At 44.6% G+C, this 26,055-nt stretch overlaps 4 protein-coding genes across 4 annotated transcripts in view; 2 read left to right on the forward strand and 2 right to left on the reverse strand.

The window, feature by feature from the left end:
• Positions 1-386: 386 nt before the first annotated feature.
• LOC138350114 (zinc finger protein 229-like) lies at positions 387-1,025 on the reverse strand. The gene has a single exon (XM_069300411.1). The coding sequence runs from the start codon at positions 1,023-1,025 to the stop codon at positions 387-389; it is 639 nt and encodes a 212-aa protein (XP_069156512.1).
• Positions 1,026-6,378: 5,353 nt separating this feature from the next.
• Positions 6,379-6,852, forward strand: LOC138350115 (uncharacterized). Its single transcript, XM_069300412.1, has one exon. It carries the CDS (start codon positions 6,379-6,381, stop codon positions 6,850-6,852), a length of 474 nt encoding a protein of 157 aa, XP_069156513.1.
• A 1,059-nt stretch (positions 6,853-7,911) lies between these two features.
• Positions 7,912-8,871, reverse strand: LOC138350116 (GATA zinc finger domain-containing protein 14-like). Its single transcript, XM_069300414.1, has one exon. It carries the CDS (start codon positions 8,869-8,871, stop codon positions 7,912-7,914), a length of 960 nt encoding a protein of 319 aa, XP_069156515.1.
• Positions 8,872-20,053: 11,182 nt separating this feature from the next.
• T48 (FU domain-containing protein T48) overlaps positions 20,054-26,055 on the forward strand; it is an 88,971-nt gene continuing 82,969 nt past the window's right edge. Inside the window, exon 1 of the mRNA XM_045725593.2 lies at positions 20,054-20,233. Within this exon, the coding sequence (XP_045581549.1) occupies positions 20,092-20,233 (142 nt within the window). The 5' untranslated portion in view covers positions 20,054-20,091. The remainder of the gene's footprint in view (positions 20,234-26,055) is intronic.

Below are 26,055 nucleotides of genomic sequence, written 5' to 3' on the forward strand. Positions count from 1 at the left end.
CTAACTCGTTATTTATAGCATTAGAATGTGTGGATTGAGGGTTAGAAAATTAAATTAAATCGTGTATATAGAATACAATTTGTGAATAGTCTTGGCATTAATATGTGGGCCACTTCCCCCGGAACAGTGAACAGGACTGAGTCACATCTTGTACCTAGGTTTTGACCTGTAGAGGAGCGCATGAGGCCTCTCTCATGCTCGTGACCTGTAGAGGGCCGCATGTGGCCTCTCTAATGTTCGTGACCTGTAGAGGGGCGTGTGTGGCCTCTCTCATGCTCGTGACCTGTAGAGGGGCGCATGTGGCCTCTCTCATGCTCGTGACCTGTAGAGGGGCGGGTGTGGCCTCTCTTAGCCGCGGGGACACTAAAAAAAGCCCCGAAATCATCTCAAGATAACCTCAAGATAAGAAGAAGATGCTCGTGACCTGTAGAGGGGCGCATGTGGCCCTTCTCATGCTCGTGACCTGTAGAGGGGCGGGTGTGGCCTTTCTCATGCTCGTGACCTGCAGAAGGGCGCATGTGGCCCTTCTCATGCTCGTGACCTGTAGAGGGGCGGGTGTGGCCTCTCTCATGCTCGTGACCTGCAGAGGGGCGCATGTGGCCCTTCTCATGCTCGTGACCTGTAGAGGGGCGGGTGTGGCCTCTCTCATGCTCGTGACCTGTAGAAGGGCGCGTGTGGCCCTTCTCATGCTCGTGACCTGTAGAGGGGCGGGTGTGGCCTCTCTCATGCTCGTGACCTGTAGAAGGGCGCGTGTGGCCTCTCTCATGCTCGTGACCTGTAGAGGGGCGGGTGTGGCCTCTCTCATGCTCGTGACCTGCAGAGGGGCGCATGTGGCCCTTCTCATGCTCGTGACCTGTAGAAGGGCGCGTGTGGCCTCTCTCATGCTCGTGACCTGCAGAGGGGCGCATGTGGCCCTTCTCATGCTCGTGACCTGTAGAGGGGCGGGTGTGGCCTCTCTCATGCTCGTGACCTGTAGAAGGGCGCGTGTGGCCTCTCTCATGCTCGTGACCTGTAGAGGAGCACATTTGCGTGATGATAATAAACGAATAAGAAGAGCCTTCCGAAATTCTCCGTCATGGGGAAATACGAAGTGATCCTTGACACCGGTCGTCTTAGTGGAGGCAACTCAGCAGTGTTCCACGGCTCCCGCGGGGTGCAAGACGCATTACTCAACGGCAGGCAAGTTCCCGCCAGCGATGTGGGTCATGATCGCTGGCGCCCTGCTGATGGGTCAACGTCACCGCCGGCGTCGTCTCCCTCATCACCGCTATCATCATCGCTTTGGCTTCCCCAGTCATCACCACTCTCGTCACCGCTCTGACTGGTGGAATATGTACCACTCTTGTGTTGCTGATTAGTGTGGAATACTGATTGGTAATTGCAAGTAATAATTATATTATTTATTATTCATGGCACTGTTGGCCAATTGTAATTAAAGTAACACAGTGTTTTGATGCATCATCTGTAGTGTTGGCAGCCGTGACCGCCTGAGGTGGACATAGACCTCTGGTTCAGAGGCTCCTGGAGGTTGATATAAGGCAGAGGTGATGCTCCCAGTTGAGTAATTTATCTTTGTAGGCTTCTACACTTATTTGGTAAATCTTGATATTATAATTGAAATGATTGTAAATGAAGTTTCAGTAGTGTGCTACAGTTCCTAGTGAATTTTTCCTGTACCAGTGATCATTACGTATTTTTGTACTGTTGGCTTATCCCTTGGGTACTCCTGGGTACTCCAGTGGGTTGGGAAGCCTCGTACTCAAGTACGAGGCTTAGGTAACTCAAGTATAAGGTTTAGGTAACTCAAGTACGAGGCTTAGGTAACTCAAGTATAAGGTTTAGGTAACTCAAGTTTAAGGTTTAGGTAACTCAAGTATGAGGTTTAGGTAACTCAAGTATAAGGTTTAGGTAACTCAAGTTTAAGGTTTAGGTAACTCAAGTATAAGGTTTAGGTAACTCAAGTATAAGGTTTAGGTAACTCAAGTTTAAGGTTTAGGTAACTCAAGTATAAGGTTTAGGTAACTCAAGTATAAGGTTTAGGTAACTCAAGTATAAGGTTTAGGTAACTCAAGTATAAGGTTTAGGTAACTCAAGTATAAGGTTTAGGTAACTCAAGTTTAAGGTTTAGGTAACTCAAGTATAAGGTTTAGGTAACTCAAGTTTAAGGTTTAGGTAACTCAAGTATAAGGTTTAGGTAACTCAAGTATGAGGCTTAGGTAACTCAAGTATAAGGTTTAGGTAACTCAAGTTTAAGGTTTAGGTAACTCAAGTATAAGGTTTAGGTAACTCAAGTATGAGGTTTAGGTAACTCAAGTATGAGGCTTAGGTAACTCAAGTATAAGGTTTAGGTAACTCAAGTATGAGGCTTAGGTAACTCAAGTATGAGGTTTAGGTAACTCAAGTATGAGGCTTAGGTAACTCAAGTATAAGGTTTAGGTAACTCAAGTATGAGGCTTAGGTAACTCAAGTATGAGGTTTAGGTAACTCAAGTATAAGGTTTAGGTAACTCAAGTATAAGGTTTAGGTAACTCAAGTTTAAGGTTTAGGTAACTCAAGTATAAGGTTTAGGTAACTCAAGTATGAGGCTTCATGCTAACTCAATATTTTTTCCGACAATAATACAAGATAAATGTTTCACTCCAGGCAATATTGTCCCGGTTCGGTGTTTTTCTCTCACACATCTCTGTATTTCTCGGGATTTTTCTTTTGTGTTAAAAGCGACAACACAAGACCTCGACAAGTGATGCTGGTTCAAGCTGCACCTGATCCCACACATATACAGTACACATATTGGGTGTTTTGTGTAGTAGTCAAATGTAGTCAAATGTTTTATGTGTAGTCAAACACATAATTTTCTCAAATATAAATAACTATATATTAGAGCTTTGGGTATAACGAGGCCTAAAGTAGGTTAGGTGGTTCGGGTTTGTTATTATTTTTATTATTTAGAGGTCGTGGTTGAGGAATTTAGAGATACACGTTGAAAATAGGAAGTAAGTGAAGCAATGTTTGAGGATAGTTCGAACGTAACAAGTTAAGTAAGGTTCTTTTCATTCATAAACAAGGGGCGGCTGTTAAGTTAAGGAGCTGTTGGGTCAATGCTTGAGGACTGTGTTGTAAAGACTGTCCGTCCTCAGAAACACTGGCCAAATGCTCGTTAATTCAGTCCAATCCGTGTTCAGGCTCGACTCCTCCACGCAACGGCCCATCCCAAAGAAGCATTCATAAAATTATTAACATTTTGTTTGCTTTTTTTGGCATGTAAGTTGGTATACCACGTTTGCTTTTTTGGAATGGCCTAATGAAGGATGTCACCTTCGATCTACTTGTATTGGTATGACCTCCATGAAGCTTTCCAGAAGACTGACCTGACATCTATAAGCTGGTGGCCCGAGAAACTATGTGCAAAGTATACATAACACTCACTAGGAACACGCTAGTAGATAATGCAACACTCCCAGCATCCACCACGGACCAGAGAAAACTGCAAATACCGGAAGCTACACTCATATAATCAAACAGACCCACCCTAATTATTCAGAGTAACGACTTCGAGACCTTGCTTACCCTCAGACCCAGACCTCAGCCCCATACAGCACCGGATAACATCACTACCGACTCCTCCCCGCCCACCGCCTTACCCAGTGTATGATGGACATCCATCCATATTATTCCCCTATTTCTTCACCTATGTGTGATTACTTCACCTTACCCTCCCACAACTTCACCTCTTTCACATGTGTACTTAAGACAACTTTGCACTTTGTATATCTCGCAGGCTCCAAGCAGTCATAGAACAACAAACGGAAACCATCTCAAGTTTCCGTTTGAGATGGAACTGATCTGTAAGTCAAGTCATCTGTGAGTCAACAACGACTCACATCTTCACAGTTGGCTCAGTTGATCAAAAAAGAGGTTCTGCTGGGGCAGCAGTTTACACCAACAACCATGAAGCTTACTGGAGCATGAATAGTGGGTGCTCAACATTGCAAACAGAATTATATGCCCTGAAGGAGGCCATAAACTATACAATTGAGAATAATTTACATGATGTCATCATTCATACCGACTCTAAATCTTCGCTCCAGGCATTGTTATCCAGCCAGCACAGAGATAATATACAACTCATCACAGAAATCCAACATATAGGAAAAGATGCCCATAATCTAAGGCTGTCAATCATCCTAAATTGGATACCAAGTCACATTAGCATAGATGGTAATGAAAAGGTAGACTCACCAGCAAAAACTGCCACTGTTCTACCTGTTTTACAGGTTCAAATACCTCAGAGTTTTTCACAGATTAAGGAGCAAATCAAGAAGAAAATACTCCCAACTATCAGAAGTCGCCACAGAGCCAAAGTAGCGGAAGGAAGATCCACTGCGATATGGTACGAACAAGCCACTGGTTACTCCTCTTTCAAGCCTGGCAAAAAGATATCCAGAGATATTGCAGTAGCCATACACAGACTCAGACTTGGTTAAAAGTGCTGCTGGGAGATAATAAACCCAATCGTTAATGAGTGTCACATCTGTGGAACAGAAGCAGAGGCGCCGCTGTTGCACTACTTACTGGAATGTGAAGCTACTGAAGCCCTGCGCATCAAACTCAACATTAATCCAACGACAGCAGCTGCATTAGATGCACATTCCACAGCCAATACAATTAGAAAAGCCGTTAAAGAATGGGACTCACTAGTGAACATTCTGGACCTGCATCCGCCACCAATGTTATTAAAACAAGACTAAAACCAGTGCACTAAAATAGAAGCAAAAAAGAAACAGGGAAAAAGGAGGAATCCCCACCTCCATTTAAAACTTTAACCCAAATATCAGAGTAACAAAGTTATCGCGAATAACCGAACTCAATTACGGGGTCACCATAGCCCGTGCTACATGGACATTTCGTTCTGAGTAGCTAAATCTAAAACAACAACAACTTTGTATATTCATTCATTACCTGAAGATGTTCCAGAGTGGATCAAAACGCTGTGTAAACGCTGTGAATATGTTTAGCATATTCGAAGATTTCAGTAAGGGTCCCCCCCCCCCCCACACCAGGTGCTGTCTGGAGGGACTGGAGTTTGTTACTGTTCTAATTGTTGATTTATGTTGAGTAATTAGGGGGTTAAAGATAATTTTGGCTACTAGAACCCCAGGCACTGATACCATAGGTTAGATATAGTTACATAAGAGAATTATAAAGCTGCCGTTAAGTGCTCAACACCTATATATATATAGTTGCCTGTAAGTGCTCAAGTGAATTTTGCTCCAATAATCGGGCATTGCAGATGACTTTTTGAATGCCAAATATAAAGTTATTATTAGTGCGTGTTGAGACGTGAAAGGTAAATGTATTAGTTATTCAGTTCCATAAGATAGAACAATATATATACACAAGCTGCCCGTCATTAAAATTATATTTTTATTTTCGATTTACAGAAAACTTTTATAACTGTTTCCCCAAAAAATTAGTTTTCTTTGAAGCACGTTATGGCGTGACTGTATATTCGAGGGCTGACTATTATAGAACTCAACGATATCTTTCTGTTTTATGGTACACAAGCACCACTCCATACTTCATCTTACTTTAATTTCTATCCCATTTTGTACTCCCACTTCATACTCCCTCACACTCCATATTCCCTCACACTCCATACTCCCTCACACTCCATACTCCCTCACACTCCATACTCCCTCATACTCCATACTCCCTCACACTCCATACTCCCTCACACTCCATACTCCCTCACACTCCATACTCCCTCATACTCCATACTCCCTCACACTCCATACTCCCTCACACTCCATACTCCCTCACACTCCATACTCCCTCACACTCCATACTCCCTCACACTCCATACTCCCCTCACACTCCATACTCCCCTCACACTCCATACTCCCCTCACACTCCATACTCCCTCACACTCCATACTCCCTCACACTCCATACTCCCTCACACTCCATACTCCCTCACACTCCATACTCCCTCACACTCCATACTCCCTCACACTCCATACTCCCTCACACTCCATACTCCCCTCACACTCCATACTCCCCTCACACTCCATACTCCCTCACACTCCATACTCCATCACACTCCATACTCCCCTCACACTCCATACTCCCCTCACACTCCATACTCCCCTCACACTCCATACTCCCTCACACTCCATACTCCCTCACACTCCATACTCCCTCACACTCCATACTCCCTCACACTCCATACTCCCTCACACTCCATACTCCCTCACACTCCATACTCCCTCACACTCCATACTCCCTCACACTCCATACTCCCTCACACTCCATACGACCTTCATATTCCAGACGTCCTCACTCACTTAAGGTTGCACACATTTCAAAAGAATGTGTGAATATGTACTCTCATACTCCAAACGTTCCTCATGCTTCATACGACCCTCACACTTCATACGACCCTCACACTTCAGACGACCCTCACACTTCAGACGATCCTCACACTTCAGACGACCCTCACACTTCAGACGATCCTCACACTTCAGACGACCCTCACACTTCAGACGATCCTCACACTTCAGACGACCCTCACTCTTCAGACGACCCTCACACTTCAGACGACCCTCACACTTCAGACGACCCTCACACTTCAGACGACCCTCACACTTCAGACGACCCTCACTCTTCAGACGACCCTCACACTTCAGACGATCCTCACACTTCAGACGACCCTCACACTTCAGACGACCCTCACTCTTCAGACGACCCTCACACTTCAGACGATCCTCACACTTCAGACGACCCTCACACTACCTTGGAGCCATACCTTGTCAAGCACAAGACGAAGATGGAAAAAGTTCAGATATGCCACTAGGATAGTCCCAGAACTAAGAGGCATGAGTTACGAGGAAAGGCTGCGGTAAATGCACCTCACATCGCTGGAGGACAGGAGAGCTCTTACAAAATTACTACTTACAAAATTCTCAGAGGAATTGACGGTAGATAAAGATAAACTGCTTAACACGGGTGGTACACGAACAACGGGACACGGGTGGAAGCTGAGTACCCAAATGAGCCACAGGGACATTAGAAACAACTTTTTTAGTGTCAGAGTTGTTAACAGATTGAATGCATTTGCATAAGGCAGTGATGTGGTGGAGGCTGACTCCATACACGGTTTCAAATGTAGATATGACAGAGCCCAATAGGCTAAAAAATCTGTACACCAATTATAAATAAATAAATAATAAATAAATAAATAAATGTTTATTCAGGTAAAGTACATACATATAAGAGGTTTTACAAAAATTGATGGATTTATAGATAGAGCTAGTACATACAATGCCTAAAGCCACTATTACGCAAAGCGTTTCGGGCAGGAAAAACTCTAAAGACTAAATCTTAATACTGATTAACTTAAAACTAATTGACAGTAGAGAGGCAGGACCAAAGAGCCAGAGCTCAACCCCCGCAAGCACAACTAGGTGAGTAGTTCACACGACCCTCAGAGTACATCCGCTAAACTCCTGACAACTGAACATCAGAGACAAGTGCGCATGCGCTAAGAGGAAGCTTCCCGGGGGTGCGTCTGGGAGCGGCGCACCTGTGAAGGCCAGGTCAGGGGGCGTCTCCCCCCCTGCTCCTACATTACCCAGCTGGCCTTGACGGCCGCCCCTTCACCCACCCTCACCGCCACACACAAATTAATCCCCGGGGATCGATTTGTCTGTGTTTGTCAACATGTGTCAGGTTGTGTGTGTCTGGCGGCCAGCTCGCGTGTCCGTCTCTGTCACAGGCCAGAGCGCATGTGCTACTGTGTTTTGTTTCGTCTTGCTACAGTGAGCACTTAACATTCTTTTCCTTTAGTTACAGTTTGTGCTGTATTGTTTTGTACCGTCCTGCCCAGGACGTGTCTGAACCAAACTGTCTGAACTCAGGGTTTGTTCCGTACATTGTGTTCCGTACATTGTGTTCCGTACATTGTGTTCCGTACATTGTGTTCCGTACATTGTGTTCCGTACATTGTGTTCCGTACATTGTGTTCCGTACATTGTGTTCCGTACATTGTGTTCCGTACATTGTGTTCCGTACATTGTGTTCCGTACATTGTGTTCCGTACATTGTGTTCCGTACATTGTGTTCCGTACATTGTGTTCCGTACATTGTGTTCCGTACATTGTGTTCCGTACATTGTGTTCCGTACATTGTGTTCCGTACATTGTGTTCCGTACATAGTGTTCCGTACATTGTGTTCCGTACATTGTTCCGTACATTGTGTTCCGTACATTGTGTTCCGTACATTGTGTTCCGTACATTGTGTTCCGTACATTGTGTTCCGTACATTGTGTTCCGTACATAGTGTTCCGTACATTGTGTTCCGTACATTGTGTTCCGTACATTGTGTTCCGTACATAGTGTTCCGTACATTGTGTTCCGTACATTGTTCCGTACATTGTGTTCCGTACATTGTGTTCCGTACATTGTGTTCCGTACATAGTGTTCCGTACATTGTGTTCCGTACATTGTGTTCCGTACATTGTGTTCCGTACATTGTGTTCCGTACATTGTGTTCCGTACATTGTGTTCCGTACATAGTGTTCCGTACATTGTGTTCCGTACATAGTGTTCCGTACATTGTGTTCCGTACATTGTGTTCCGTACATTGTGTTCCGTACATTGTTCCGTACATTGTGTTCCGTACATTGTGTTCCGTACATTGTGTTCCGTACATAGTGTTCCGTACATTGTGTTCCGTACATTGTGTTCCGTACATTGTGTTCCGTACATTGTTCCGTACATTGTTCCGTACATTGTTCCGTACATTGTGTACTGTACATTGTGTACCGTACATTGTGTTCCGTACATTGTGTTCCGTACATTGTGTTCCGTACATTGTGTTCCGTACATTGTGTTCCGTACATTGTGTACTGTATATTTTGTACCGTACATTGTATGACTGGTATTTTATTTGTTATTTATTTATTTATTTATTTTTTATTTATTTATATATAAATTTATATATAGACTGTTTTAGTCTAGCTTTTGTTGTTATTAATCTAAATGTTTCTCTTAGTTAAAATAACAATTTGTTTTATTTTTGTTAACTACTATGTTTCATTTCCAACCATTGCATTGCATTCAGCTCCAACCATTGTATTGTTCTTCAACAAGTCACATGAACGCTAAACCTTTCCGGATATTCTAAAAAAGCAAGAGTAACCCCTGTCCATAAATGTGGTGATGTTAACAATTTCACACCTATATCAATTCTGCCAACCTTGTCAAAAATATTTGAAAAGCTAATCTACTTGCAGGTTTACTCTCATCTAGCCAAACACAATATACTTAGCACTTGCCACTATGGCTTCTGACCCAAAAAAGCACTAACGATGCACTTATTAGTATGATTAACTTGATACATGCAGCTTTTGATAAAAATGGGTTCCCTGTTGGGTTATTTGTTGCCCTACGTAAGGCTTTTGACACTGTCATTTACCAAAACCTTCTTCTTAAATTACATCATTATGGAGTCAGAGGTCACTTCCTCCAATACCTTCAATCTTACCTTACTGACAGGCTCCAGTAGGTTTCTGTGAATAATTCCATTTCTCCCACCCTACCCATCAACATTGGTGTTCCACAGGACAGCATACTTGGCCCTCTCCTCTTTCTCATCTATATTAATGACCTTCCAAATGCCTCTCAACACCTCAAACCAATTTTATTTGCTGATGACATAACCTTCATTTTCTCCAGTCCTGACCCTCTTGCTCTGAATGTTACAGTGAATACTGAACTAAATAAAGTCCATCTGTGGCTAACTGCTAACAACCTCACCCTCAACATTGACAAAACCTTCTATATTTTGTTTGGTAATAAATCCTCAGATCAAATTAATCTAAGAATAAACAATATCCAAATTAGTAACAAAGTTGCTGTCAAATTCCTTGGTGTTCTCATCGATAACAAGCTGAATTTCCAGGGACACATTCTAAATATAGCAAAAAAGTTTCTAAAACTGTTGGCATTCTTTCTAAGATCAGATATTATGTACCTCGCCCTGCCCTGGTGACACTCTATTACTCTCTCATCTATCCTTATCTAAATTATGGCATTTGTGCTTGGGGGTTCATTACCCAAAATCATTTACGTCCTCTAATTACTCAACACAAAGCTGCTATTAGAACAATATCAAACTCTGACCCCAGACATCACTCGGTACCCATAAATCTTTGAATATGTTAGATATTAAGTCACTGCACATCCTCTCAAGTATATTCTATATATTTAAAACTGAACTGTAATGCCAATCGTGACCTTCAACGCTTCCTAGAAGGTTGTAACAGAACCCATGGGCATCACACTAGAAACAAATACCTATTTGATATTCCAAGGGTGCACCTTAATCAAACTAGAAATGCTCTACAAATCAAGGGACCCAGAATGTGGAATGACCTTCTGAATCTTGCCAAAGTCTGTACTTCTCTCAACTAGTTTAAGAGAAAAACCAAGTACTATCTAATAAACTCAATGTAACCTACCTTACCCCCTAAATGTCAACCCATGTCTTGCTATTTTCAAACAATACTGTTTGTTGACTAACTTGTTTAATTGCTAATTTCTACCATGTCCCCCGCCTCTTTCAATAGAATTTATACTTAAAGTTTTAAGTATTAAGGTTCAGTCTAAGTGGTTTTCCTCACACCTTGTCCGAAACGCTGTGCGTACTAGTGGCTTTAGGTATTGTATGTACTACCTCTATCTATAAGTCCACCATTATGTTTGTAACTCACCTTCTATGTGAGTTACATAGAAGGTTGTGGTTACTTTTACCTGAATAAACATTTGAATTTGAATTTGAGTGTGCTGTGTACTATGCATTGTGTACTGTGTAATGTGTACTGTGTGTAATGTATCGTGAACGGTTAACGTGTAGTTTACCACGTGCAGTGTACTATACACTTTACCACGTGCAGTGTACTATACACTTTACCACGTGCAGTGTACTATACACTTTACCACGTGCAGTGTACTATACACTTTACCACGTGCAGTGTACTATACACTTTACCACATGCAGTGTACTATACACTTTACCACGTGCAGTGTACTATACACTTTACCACGTGCAGTGTACTAGACACTTTACCACGTGCAGTGTGCTATACACTTTACCACGTGCAGTGTGCTATACACTTTACCACGTGCAGTGAATCGTTAGTTGTTTCGTGTGATTATTATTGACTATTATAATTAATGTACAAATAAATCACATTCACGTGATGTATCAATGAGAAAATCCGTCGGATTCGTGAGGAGGATTCGAACCTGTGTTCAGCTCCATGCGAACCCAGAGCATAAGTTTGAATCCTCTCCACGGCTCCCACTAATAATTTCTCATTATAATTAAATATTATTCGGTTCCGTTAATGCACTCTTGATTTAAATTAATTTATATGAATTTTTATCCCTAGTTCGTTGTCACATAATTTGTAACATAAACACAGGGAACAGTGATAGGTTAGGTTAGGTTAGGTTATGTTAAAAATTATAACCTAACCTAAACACAGGGAACACTGTTACGTTAGGTTAGGTTAGGGTAGGTTAGGTTAGGTTAGGGTAGGTTAGGTTAGGTTAGGGTAGGTTATGTTAAAAATTATAACCTAACCTAAACACAGGGAACACTGTTACGTTAGGTTTGGTTAGAGTAGGTTAGGTTAGGTTAGGGTAGGTTAGGTTAGGTTAGGGTAGGTTAGGTTAGGTTAGGTTAGGTTAGGGTAGGTTAGGTTAGGTTAGGTTAGGTTAGGTTATAATTTGTAACACAAACACAGGGAAGAGTGTTACTGTTTCAACAGTGATGTGTGGGTGAGGGGACGCAGGCGGCTCGTCTAGGGACATGTCACCAGGGAGGTGTCACAGGTATTACGCTTCCCTTCGTCCACAGTGTTCACCAGGGGCGAGGAACAGGTCGTGGGCCAACTGTTGTGTTAGGACAGTGATCATAAGTTGTTCTTAATGTTTAAGATTCGCCACTCGGAAAAAAGTTCCAAGTAGCACAGGCTATGGTGAGCCCGTAAACTGCCTAAGCTGCTCCGTGTCTCGCCAGCACAACTGTGACAACGCTTGCTAGTCTCATCGCATATAAGACGTTTTGCAAACGGTTCGTTAACGGTTCGCCTATATGACGTTACCTATCCTAGCCCAAACCAACCTAACTCATCCTAACATGATCTTATACATCCTAACAATATATATACGACTTTAACAAAGTGAACACGAGCTTTGCAGAACCATCTTATATACGATTTGACTATACCATAACTGGGTATAGTCAATATACCCAGTTATGTACCCAGTTATGGATGGGCATTTGACGGCGTGCCCGTGGGGAGAGACTCGTCTGGGCACTGGCAACTTACCCTCAAGTGTCCGGTCAGTAAGCTGTGGTAGAGGTGGACAATATTCACTACGGTGATGATTGACTAATAATCCATAAATATAAAGTACTCTAATCGGTTAAAATTGATAAATGCGTCGTGGGGGTTGGCGGTAGCATTAACGAGCCTGACCTGAGGACCAGTTGGGCAAGTGAGGCAGGGTAGTCCAGGTGAGGCAGGGGGGTCCAGGTGAAGCAGGGGGTCCAGGTAAGGCAGGGGGGGGGGTCCAGGTGAGGCAGGGGGGGTCCAGGTGAGGCAGGGTGGTAGGGCCAAGTTTAGCATAACACAGAAGAGGAAAGTATTAGGGAAGGTTGTTGGTGACGTTGAGGAGGAGTGTAGGTGAGGGGCGAGCAAGTGAGGGGGGAGGAACAGGTGGCCAGTTACCTAGGTAGGAGCGGTGTTGGGCGCCTACCGTTAGTGGAGAGCTTGCCAGGTCCAGCTGCTGGCAGGGTAGTCACGCCTCACCTCCCCCCCCCCCAGCTCCCCCTATCTCTTCCCCAGAGACACACACTCCACAGCTCTAATTAACAGGCGGTGGTGTGGAAGATATAGTGACGGTGAAACAGGCACCGTAACAATGGGAGTGTTCACCGGTAAACAACACAAGACCCAATCACAGTTGAGATAGAAACAACATAGCAGCTATTGCTATCAGAAAGAGCTGCCTCAACTAATAATTGGAATGGATCTGAACCCACTGCAAGATAGACTGGGAGAGCAGCGCACGTGGGCGCAGGTGCGCGTAAACCTGTGTCCCAGTAGACTGAGGGATGGTAGTGAACCTGACATATGTGCAGGAATTTTCACTCTGAATGATTTAAATCTGAAGAAAGTAATCTTGGACAATCCCTCGAGGATGGGCGGTCACTACGTTCTGGAAATGGAGCATCCGGTGGAAATATAATTAGCTGTTTTTAGAATTGTTGTAGAGGAAGATGGCTCGCGTACCAAATGAAAAAGTATGAGGAAATGAGATCATTTCAGTCAGGTATACCACGGAGAGAAGACTCCACTACATAGTGATGGACTTCGTCGCCCATAAATGCTGGGAAGATGAGGCAGGTTTGTCCTTGTCTGAAGAGAAGAGTGGAAGATAAGAGACTGAGCAACAGTTTAGCTGAGGGTGTGAGGAAGGCATTCTCAGACATGAAGGTGTAAAGAAACTACAGGGACAAATGAACCTCTAAGAACTGGTGAGGAACAGAGGACCAGGATATAGAAGAGGAGCGAAGAAATAACTTGAAAACGACATCAGATAAAACAAAGATACAAACGACGCTGCTCCACGGCCAATATCTGGAGAAAAACAGCAGTAAAGGAACAGGAGATGAAAGCGATGAAGAGGACGTTTTACTCGATATGATAAATGATGTGTAAGAGGAACTCGACAGGGTATACCAGGAGGTCTTCACAACAGAGCAAGGGGCGAGTACCCAAGTTAACAATGACGTCAAATCAAGCATTACTGGAGGCCATTCAGTTCAACAAAGATGAGATGAAGAACCCGCCGGCTGGAGCTGGATACCACAAGGCGGTGGGACCAGACAAGACCTCAACACGGATACTAAGGCAACTAAAGTCCGTACTGACCTTTTAATATATGACAAGCTACTGGAAACAGAAGACTTGCCAGAAAGTTAGAAGAAAGTCCATATAATATCAATACACAAAATGCATGTCTTGCAGGGGACGGAGAAGGCAAACCATAAGAAGAGGGTGTAAAGAGAAGCGAGGAGCAGGGCGCTTGTAAAGCAACACCACAATGGGTTCCCGGACGGCAAACTTTGCTGAAATATCGATAGAATTTTATGACCGGGCGGATTAATTCAAACAAGACATTGCAGTCCCCGTGGCGTAGTGGTTAAGCACTCGCCCGGCGCTTCGCGAGCGCCTGGGTTCGTATCCTGCCCGGGGAGGATTGACTGGGTGCCAAGCCTTAACTGTAACCTCTGTTCACCCAGCAGTGAATGTGTATCTGGTTGTTAAACAGTTAAGGCCTTAAACAGTTAAAGTTAAACAGTAAAGTTTAAAATATCTGTTTATGACCGTAGAGTTTATTTTCAATAAGCCTGGAGCGAGTACTTTTATTCTGAATTGTTTTCTATAACAATTTCTTAAACTTCTAGGATTATATGATTTCTGAAATAATTTTGGTCTTAAATGGGATGTGAAACAGCAGTAAGTGAATCTCTGATTTTTTCCCCCTGGAAGCCCTGACAGTGTACCGACGAATACAATTTTCAAAAAATTTTCCCTGGAGGCTTAGCGAGGAATGCCCCCCCCCCCCCAAAAAAATCAATTTCCTGCTATGGTGTCAACCCTATATATATATATATATATATATATATATATATATATATATATATATATATATATATATATATATCTTGTTGGGCTCACTACATATATTTGAGCTGTTACTAAGCATACAACGTAACATTACTCAAGTCCAACGCCAAACAGCTTCTCCGACAATCCCAACATTCAACAATCTCCCTGAAGTCCAATTTTTAACCTCTTCCATAAGTCCATCGTCCAACAACCTTTCCCACACCACCCGTTACTCTCCCACCACCAGCCAAGTGCCCGGCCGTACCCCGTCCACCCCAACATGCACCTGGCCCGCTGCCCATTTCAAGCCTCCTAAGGGGATGAGGCTGGTGTCGGGTGTGGAGGCGAGGGTGGAGTGTGGAGGCGAGGGTGGGGGTGTGGAGGCGAGGGTGGAGTGTAGAGGCGAGGGTGGGGGTGTGGAGGCGAGGGTGGGGTGTGGAGGCGAGGGTGGGGGTGTGGAGGCGAGGGTGGAGTGTGGAGGCGAGGGTGGAGTGTGGAGGCGAGGGTGTTCGTGGGGTGTGGCAGCGTAGATGGGAGCGTGGGTGAGGTGTGGAGGCGTTGGTGTTGGCGAGTGTGGAGTGTGAATACGTGGGTGTGGACGTGGATGGTGTGGGGTGTGGAGGCGTGAGTGGGGTGTAGAGGTGTGGATCTGCGTGTAGAGACGAGGGGGGGAGGGGTGTAGGGGGTTATGAGGGCCGAGAGTGTATGTGGTGTTACGGTATCGCCGACTACAGCACCAGCTTGGCTACTTGTCACCCACACAAGCTGTCTACAGCATATGCTTGTCTACTTCTGTAACACAAGCTGGTTACAGCACCAACTTTTATGTTTTTTCTCCCACTCAAGCTGATTGCATCATTATCTTGTCGTCTTCTCTTTCGGTCAAGTTGGCTATAGCATAAGCTTACCTCTCGCTCACGCTGGCCACAGCATAAGTCTGCCTGCTTCTCTCTCACTAAAGCTGGCTGCAATATATGCCTGTCTACTTCTATCACTTAACCTGACTTCATCATCAACATGCCTTCTTCTCTCACACTCAAGCTGGCAATAGCATCAGCTTGCCAACTTCTCTCTCGCTTAAACTGACTGGCCACGCAAAACACTTTCCTTGATATATTAAACTGTTTTTCCAATATATTTTTAGTTCATTAATTTATATTTTGTTAATTTGTTTACAGTTATGGCCACTCTTATTTCCTTTAATACTTGCACATTTCGTGAGACACATATATTAATTACTATTTTTTTACATATTATAGTGACGTCAGATATGTGAATAGTTCTGCTGACAGATCTTACCTTTGTTCAGGTCTATGGGTGGTTTTAAACTCACAGAAGTACTTGTAACCGAGGCTAAGAAATATTATGATATTTATTGGATAACCAATTAATATGTGGTTCATTCTCCATAGTACTTTGTAAAACACTTTCGAGATTTATGACAAGAGCTTCGTTTTTGTTAATGCTTTAGCCTGCAGTTCTGCTTGCTTAAGTGCCCTGAGTTCCGCTGGATTCCCAGCATGTCTGTGGACTCCTGTACCATGTAACCCTTAAATACGACTCTTTTTGTATGTTCAGAAGCTGCTGTTGGAAGCCGTCCCTTGCTGAGGCATGACTGATGCTTTGGTGGTTGTGTTGGCATCCTAACCTGCATGGTTTCTTCTTCCTCGGTATCTTGGGACGTTGTCCACATAGCCTCCCTGGTTTACTGCATCTCTGTGCTGACTGTCGGAGTCTCTCATATTAACTATGGTTTCTTGCAAGATAGTGAAGAAGCCGCGTGAAATAGCGCTGAGAGAGAGTATGTCACCAGAGGTGTCTCTGGATCTCCGGGATCAACGAGCCAGATATTTGTTGCGTAATGCTCTCTGACTTGCAACACTACTTGATGGAACGCTCTACATATGTCACCGGCGAGAGCATAACGATTCACGAGGAATTTTACCAGCATCTCTGCTATTGTTTGTGTAAGTGAGGGTCCAGTCACGAGACAGTCATCAAGGCTCAGACGTTGAGGACCTGCGTGTGTGCGTCGCAGTTAAACACTTATGTGGTCGTGTCCTTCACTACTGCGTTATGGGGTGAACAGTGACCGTGGCTTGACTTATGTTCACTCTCTACTCCTATAAACTTACTACTTAACTCTTGCTGAAGTATTCCGTGAAACAACTCTAGCTTGCCACAATGTAATTTGCACAATTTTAAATTTATTTCGTTGCGAGTCGTGTTATAGTTACTAGGAGTTTGTCGGTGATAAACATTCTATTCAATTTCTAATGTGAGGTTTAGTCAACATTCCAGGGAAGTTTGAGCCAGTAATAATAGTCACAATGATCCACCGTGGCCACACCCCGCTGCCACCGGACCGTCTCTGGCAATAAATTAAAATTCAGTTCTTTAGACACAATAAACTTCACCTCGGATTTAAGAGACTTATATACGTTATAACAGATTCTATATTTATTCAGATCTACTCAGCCAGATCTACGTCCAGCTTGGGCTGGACGGTAGAACGACGGTGTCGCTTCATGCAGGTCGGCGTTCAATCCCCGACCGTCCAAGTGGTTGGGCACCATTCATTCCCCCCGTCCCATCCCAAATCCTTATCCTGACCCCTTTCCAATGCAATAGTCGTAATGGCTTGGCGCTTTCTCCCTGATAATTCACTCCCCTTCCCCTCAGTTCGATCTGAGTTGTCCGTACAATAGTTGTAGACCCCCGTAGTCTACTGCACAGTGAGGGACTACGCCACTAACAACAATAACAACACTGCCAACACTGACGTCACTAACAACACTGATGTCACTAACAACAATAGCAATACTGACGTCACTAACAACACTGACGCCACTAACAACACTGACGTCACTAACAACAATAGCAACACTGACGTCACTAACAATACTGACGCCACTAACAACACTGACGTCACTAACAACAATAGCAACACTGACGTCACTAACAACACTGACGCCACTAACAACACTGACGCCACTAACAACAATAGCAACACTGACGTCACTAACAACACTGACGTCACTAACAACACTGACGTCACTAACAACACTGACGCCACTAACAACAATAACAACACTGACGCCTGGTTAATGGGGTTCTGGGAGTTCTTCTACTTCCCAAACTCCCCTACTCTACTGACTTGTGAGAGTTTGGTCCACTAGGCTGTTGCTTGCAGCTGCCCGCAGGCCCACATACCCACCACAGTCCGGTTGGTCCGGCACTCCTTGGAGGAAACAATCTAGTTTCCTCTTGAAGATGTCCACGGTCGTTCCGGCAATATTTCTTATACTCGCTAGGTGGACGTTGAACAACCGTGGACCTCTGATGTTTATACAGTGTTCTCTGATTGTGCCTATGGCACCTCTGCTCTTCATTGGTTCTATGCTGCATTTTCTTCCATGTCGTTCACTCCAGTACGTTGTTATTTTACTGTGTAGATTTGGTACTTGGCCCTCCAGTATTTTCCAGGTGTATATTATTTGGTATCTCTCTCGTCTCCTTTCTAGTGAGTACATTTGGAGAGCTTTGAGACGATCCCAATAATTTAGGTGTTTTATCTCGTCTATGCGTGCCGTATATGTTCTCTGTATTCCCTCTATTTCAGCAATCTTTCCTGCTCTGAAGGGGGAAGTGAGTACTGAGCAGTACTCAAGACGGGACAACACAAGTGACTTGAAGAGTACAACCATTGTGATGGGATTTCTGGATTTGAAAGTTCTCGTAATCCATCCTATCATTTTTCTGGCTGATGCAATATTTGCTTGGTTATGCTCCTTAAACGTTAGATCGTCGGACATCATTATTCCCAAATCCTTGACATGCTTTTTTCCTACTATGGGCAGATTCAATTGCATTTTGTATCCTATATTATGTTTCAGATCCTCATTTTTGCCATATCTGAGTACCTGGAATTTATCACTGCTAAAATCATGTTATTTTCTGCTGCCACGTCAAAAACTTTGTCAATATCTGTTTGAAAAACTACAATGTCTTCAGCAGAGGTAATTTTCATGCTGATTTTTGTATCATCTGCAAAGGATGACACGAAACTGTGACTTGTATTTTTGTTTATATCTGATATGAGAATAAGGAAAAGCAGTGGTGCAAGGACTGTATCTTGAGGTACAGAGCTTTTAACTGCTCGGACTCGATTTTATTTGATTGACTGTTACTCTTTGTGTTCTGTTCGACAGGAAATGGAGTATCCAGCGTCCCACTTCAGCAGTTATACCCATTGACCTCATTTTGTGTGCTACGCCACTAAGAACAATAACAACACTGAGGCCACTAACAACACTGAGGCCACTAACAACATTGAGGCCACTAACAACACTGAGGCCACTAACAACACTGAGGCCACTAACAACATTGAGGCCACTAACAACACTGAGGCCACTAACAACATTGAGGCCACTAACAACACTGAGGCCACTAACAACACTGAGGCCACTAACAACACTGAGGCCACTAACAACACTGAGGCCACTAACAACACTGAGGCCACTAACAACACTGAGGCCTCTAACAACACTGACGCCATTAACAACACTGAGGCCCCTAACAACAATAACAACACTGAGGCCACTAACAACACTGAGGCCACTAACAACAATAAAGGACACTTGAAATGTTCCACAAAACGACGCGTCACATGTATCACAGATGATACACATATGTTGACAGATGTGTTGAAGATACTGGAGGGTCAAGTGTCCAACACTTCTCACAGTTGTGTAGTGCCACGAGTGCCATTACCAGCCATCAGCCTCTGTCTGTCGAGTGCCAGATATAACTATAGGAATGATTACTCTATAAGGGCGGCAAGTTGGACCAGAGAAATAATATATTGTTTGGAGGAGTTAATATAGTATGTGAGATGGGGACCAGTAGCTTAACCCAGCGGCTTGTCACTTGGTGGCGGGTCTGGAGGCAGAGTTTAGCATGTCCGGGTTTGGTACAAGGGAGCGTTGGCCGCCATAATGACTGGATTATACTAGAAGATTATGATCAAGCTATTAAAATGCTTCTTCACAGACGTTCCACGACACAAATTAGTACTCATACACTTGCACGTATTTTTATCCAAATAATAAACAAGCCCCATTAAACACGCTCTACAACTAGAGTTATCATGTGATTTATCAACCAATTAATGTTCCAGTAATGAACTACATGATGTGCAGGACTCCCGCGCTCCCTTTGGCAGTGCCGCCGCTACCTGGCGGTCCGCTGGCTGGGCGGGGTCACTCAGGCAGAGTGCCGGCTGCCTCAGTCTTGTCTTGAGTGTGGTGGCGAACGGTCGTGCGACTCTTATTCTCTGGCCGGCAATGGCGTGTGTTTCCCGGGGTTTACTGAGGACCTGCCTCGCGGAGGTCAAGCTTCTGGCGCCTCTTATTGTGTTATTGTTACTTGTCGCGTGTGCTGCCACAGTCCTGGCCAGCAGCGGGAACAATGGCACCCTTCAGAAATGTAAGTAATGCTGTGTTCGCTATATTGCAGTGATGCTGCTCCTGTTTCTTGTGGTTCTTTGAGAAGTTTACGGTGAAAAAGGCGGTATTTTTTTGTCTTTTCTATTTGACAACTTTATTTTGTTATTATTTTATAACAGCAATTAAATATTGTCTTATTTATTTTTATAATTATCGATGTTTGTTTTGTGAAATAAACTCACTCACACATACACACCTGTACACCTGTTTGACAGATGAGAGGCGGGACCAAAGAGCCGAAGCTCAACCCCCGCAAGCACAACTAGGTGAGTACACAGCCAGTAAAGACTTGAATAACCTACTGTGTGTGGAGGCAGTGCTGGAGGACCACCGGTGTCTCCAGCACTCGTAACTACCTTGTTAGCCTGAGCCTCGTAACCACCTCTGCCTCCTTGTTAACAACAATTCACAAAAATAATATTACCCGGCAGCGAGGTAGTTACACATCTCATTAAGACTACAGGACCAATTTACCTCCTGATCACCATGATAATGAAACAATGTCAATCAGTAAATTAATTATAAATCAGCACAAACGAGCTATTACCTGTAAACAGGTGATCTACGCGGTAAACAAAACTATTCAACACTCGTCAAGTGAAAATATTGGCAACTGGAAGCTTTTTTCTCGTCGTATGTGATTACTGTGAGGGGGGGGGGGGACGAGGGATGCTCGTCCTGGTGGGCAGATGAGGAGATGAATGATCGCAGCCTCCTCCCCCAGGGTGTCAAGATGACGCCGGCACCCTCCTGGATGCTCGCTTCCTCTCCTGGGGTCGTAACCTGCCCAGTGCTGCCATTATCACTACTAGTTCTATCATCTACGTCGTCCATTATCATACCTTTTTATCAATTATTATCATTATTATTATTTATATAATTAAAATACTGATTATTGTTGTCATAAGTAAGGACTGCGCACACCGACAGCTCAACTTATGGATGTTTAGAATAATTCAACATTATTCAATATTTTTCTTTGTACATTACATAGGTCAGTTTCTTGGTTGATGGAAGCCAGAACTAAACTTTTGTGTAGAGTTACCTGTAGCAGTGTGGGTCTACCCTTCCCCTTGTAGTAGTGTGGGTCTACCCTTCCCTTGTAGCAGTGTGGGTCTTCCCTTCCCTTGTAGCAGTGTGGGTCTACCCTTCCCTTGTAGCAGTGTGGGTCTACCCTCCCCTTGTAGCAGTGTGGGTCTACCCTTCCCTTGTAGCAGTGTGGGTCTACCCTTCCCTTGTAGCAGTGTGGGTCTTCCCTTCCCTTGTAGCAGTGTGGGTCTACCCTTCCCTTGTAGCAGTGTGGGTCTTCCCTTCCCTTGTAGCAGTGTGGGTCTACCCTTCCCTTGTAGCAGTGTGGGTCTACCCTTCCCTTGTAGCAGTGTGGGTCTACCCTTCCCTTGTAGCAGTGTGGGTCTACCCTTCCCTTGTAGCAGTGTGGGTCTACCCTTCCCTTGTAGCAGTGTGGGTCTACCCTTCCCTTGTAGCAGTGTGGGTCTACCCTTCCCTTGTAGCAGTGTGGGTCTACCCTTCTCTTGTAGCAGTGTGGGTCTACCCTTCCCTTGTAGCAGTGTGGGTCTTCCCTTCCCTTGTAGCAGTGTGGGTCTTCCCTTCTCTTGCAGCAGTGTGAGAGCAGTTTGTGCAAGGGAAGCGCCTTCTTTATTAACCCTTGTTACAACGGCAGTGAACGCAAGTGATTGGGCAGAGTTGCCTGGACTACAATAAAGTGTAGTGTGAGCAGCTTCATCTCTGATGGAGTGTAAGTAATTATCACAAGTAACCCGTCAGGGTGCACGGGGGGCGCGGGCGCATGAATGTAATGTATTCCTGGCAAGATATCCGGTGGTGTCTTGCCTGGTACCTGGCTGGGTGAGCTATGGCTGGAGGCATCAGTAGTGAGCACTCCGTGAAGGATCTTCCCGGTCAGTTGTAACCTGCTATACAACACTGTAACGGGTTATACAACACATACACGGCCATATAGACTGACACACTGTATGAACTGTGTGTAGAAACTGACTGCCAGTCCTCCTTCACTGTGAATTATTATTAATTAAACACCCGGCCAGATACTGACGAAAAGACGACCTAGACTTCTGACAAACACACAGCCAGCTACACTGACAAACACTCAGCCAGCTACACTGACAAACACACAGCCAGCTACACTGACAAACACACAGCCAGCTACACTGACAAACACACAGCCAGATACACTGACAAACACACGGGCAGCTACACTGACAAAGGGACCCGGATACTCCCGCCGGCCGGTTCAAGACACTGAGGGCGGCCACAATGCAGTTCGCTCCCCATATCTGCCGTGTAAACCGGAGGGTAGTCACTTTTCTCTTATCACAACCGGCCATGTGCCACTGTCTGGCGGTCCATCACTATATATTGGTACTTTCTGGCGGTCCATCACTATATATTGGTACTTTCTGGCGGTCCATCACTATATATTGGTACTTTCTGGCGGTCCATCACTACATGTTGGTATTTTCTGGCGGTCCATCACTTCATATTGGTACTTTCTGGAGGTCCATCACTACATATTGGTACTTCTGGCGGTCCATCACTACATATTGGTACTCTCTGGAGGTCCATCACTACATATTGGTACTTCTGGCGGTCCATCACTACATATTGGTACTCTCTGATGGTCCATCACTACATATTGGTACTTTCCATCAAATAGTTACAATAGGTTTACCTCCATGTGTGGCGGATGGGCTGGCTGGGTCAAAGGACAGTTCCTAAGCCCAGCATTCTGAGCCATAAATAGTTTCAGGCAAAAGCTGTGTTATCACTTTTTGTTATTAATATTTGTACATAAAATTATGTATGAAGGGTTCTTTAATCACTTGTTATTGCTGTCGTTATTCTGCTAAAGTGGGCTTCGGGCGTCGTATTCGGGGTTATGTTCACTCCCAGGTATTTCTCTTTTTCTGACTGAAGAATCTGTCTTCCCTTCCGCTGTCCCTTCCCCTCCCAGCTGTCAGGGGGGCGCCTGACAGCTGGGTGGACAGCGCTTCGGATTCGTAGTCCCGAGGTTCCGGGTTCGATCCCCGGTGAAGGCGGAGACAAATGGGCAGAATGTTTCTTTCACCCTGATGCCCATGTTACCTAGCAGTAAATAGGTACCTGGGAGTAAGACAGGTGCTACGGGCTGCTTCCTGGGGGTGTGTAACAAAAAGGAGGTCTGGTCGAGGACCGGGCCGCGGGGACGCTAAGCCCCGAAATTATCTCAAGATAACCTCAAAATAACTTTCATCCTATACTGCTGTGCTGGTCTTCGCTCTCCGGTTACAGTCCTCATATCTTTGCAGTTGGCTGGGTTAAATTCTAGCAGCCATTTTTCAGACCACTTCTGGAGAGTGTCCAAATCCGCTTGCACTGCATCACAATCTAACCCTGAGCTGACGCTTCTCATTAGTTTTGCATCATCTGCAAACCTTGTTATGAAGGAACCAATTTCCTGTCATATATTAGTAACAGGATGGGCCCAAAAACCGACCCTTATGGTACTCCACTTGTAACCTCTCTCTCCACTCTCACTGTGACTTTTTGTTTCCTTCCTGACAGTTACTCTCTGACCCATCTTAGGATTCTTCCAGATACGCCAGTCTGCTTTATTATTTTGAGTAGGAGTCTTTCACGCTGGACCGTATTGAATACTTTCTGACAATTCAATTTCTTCAATTTCTTTCTTTATTATGCACCCCATACCCATCCCGTGGGCGGTGGTGAAAGGGTTACAGAGGCACATAATGGGTTCAGGAACTGAACACCAGAGTTCGTTTAGCTAAGCCAGTGGCAAGCTTTTGAAGCTAGTTACACAATTGTTAACAGTCAAGGAATATGCAGTCTGTCGACCTTTCTCTATCTTGTTACATTTCTGCCATCTTGTTATGGAACTTCAGCAAGTTTGTCAACCTGGATTTTCCTTTACAAATTCCGTGCCTCGAGTCTCCAAGGCACGGAACAGATAAACTTTGCCTCAAAGTCTCGAGGAAAAGTTTATATGTTCTAAATGCTCTACTAACCTGCTTCGGATCAGTCTCTGGTAACTTGCAGGTAATACTTGTGTGTGTGTGTGTGTGTGTGTGTGTGTGTGTGTGTGTGTGTGTGTGTGTGTGTGTGTGTGTGTGTGTGTGTGTGTGTACTCGCCTAGTTGTGCTTGCGGGGGTTGAACTCTGGCTCTTTGGTCCCGCCTCTCAACCGTCAATCAACTGATGTAAAGGTTTCTGAGCCTACTGAGCTCTATATCTACATTTGAAACTGTGTATGGAGTCAGCCTCCACCACATCACGGTACCCATGTGTGCGTGCGTGCGTGAGTGGTGAATTGAGCGTGAACACGCACTCCCACCTTTCCCTAATGATGGATTGTATGCGTCGCCTTCCTTTCATCTCGCTCACCTCCCAATCACTCCCTAATCCCGCCTCACGCCCACCCTTCACCCCTGCCCCTCTCCCCCACCCCTCTCCCCCACCCCCACCCCCACCCCCGCCTCACCCCCACCACACCCCTCACTCCTCACCCTTTATATTGTAGAATGTCCCATATTGACTGACTTTCGCCCTCCTGGGCTAAGGTATGCTGAACTGTGTAATTACTATATGAGTACTGGAACACTTGATGATATATTGGACTTGTATCCAAGATTAACCATGTAATGTATCAATTATGCAATGTATGTATGTGATGTAACTATATAACCTGAGCTTGTAAAAGCACCTTAATCACCTTCAGTGATTAAGTGCTTAATTGCACACTAGTTTCTCTATCAGCTATCTCACCCTGTCAGAGTAAAAGAGACAAATGTATGTGAATGCATGTGTGTGTGTATATATGTATGTATATATGTATATGTACGTATATGTGTGTCGGTGTATGTATATGTATGTGTATAAAGTATATATGGAAGCTGATCAGAATTACAATTCACCTTTGTAAATGCGCATTAATGACACTATGTAAAAGACACATCGAACACTTTATGTAGGGCAGACGTAAATCTGTGTATCTATGTATTTACGTATGTAAGTTAGCTTAGCATTTTAAAAGCACCGACTCACCTTCTGTGGTTGAGTGTTCAATAAACCCTTGAACTATATGTTTAACACATCTCTAACCCTGTCCATGGAGGACAGAAGAAAATGTATATATGCTGGTTAGCATTGTAAATGTGTGGCCACGTCTGTGGTAGAAAATAATAAATAAAAAAAAATCCTCACCCCTTCCTATCCCCCTTACCCCTCTCCCCTACCCCTCCCCCTCACCCCTTACCCCCTCTCTCACCCCCTCACCCCATTATCAACCCTCCCCCCCTCACCCCACCCCTCACGCCCGCCCTTCCCCTCCACCACCGCCCCAGACTAGTCCCTGCACAGAGAGGCATGAGTTGTGAAGAAATACTAAAGAAGCTAAACGTTACATCACTGGAAAAGAGAGAGAGTAAGCAGGAGAGAGGAGAGACATGATTACCACATACAGGATACTCAAACACTTGGGCGAGGGACAGATTGATTGAAACTTGCGGGACATGGTCAGGGTACCACAAGGGGGAAATTATAAGTACCAGAATGAGTAAAGTAGTGAAGGCAGCTATCATACACGACCTGTGGAAATATGACCGAACACAAAGGGCTCTGGAAACTGAGCGCCAGTCGGGGCCATGAGCCGAAGCTCAACCCCGGAAGCCGTGAATGCGTACAGTTAAGCGAGTGCATACACTGACGAAGCTCCACACGTGCACCCACACACAGGAGAGCTGGACCTCACGTCACTGCAGAGAGAGAC

This window comes from Procambarus clarkii, chromosome 44 (assembly GCF_040958095.1).
Source record: "Procambarus clarkii isolate CNS0578487 chromosome 44, FALCON_Pclarkii_2.0, whole genome shotgun sequence".
NCBI classification, from domain to species: Eukaryota; Metazoa; Arthropoda; class Malacostraca; order Decapoda; family Cambaridae; genus Procambarus; species Procambarus clarkii.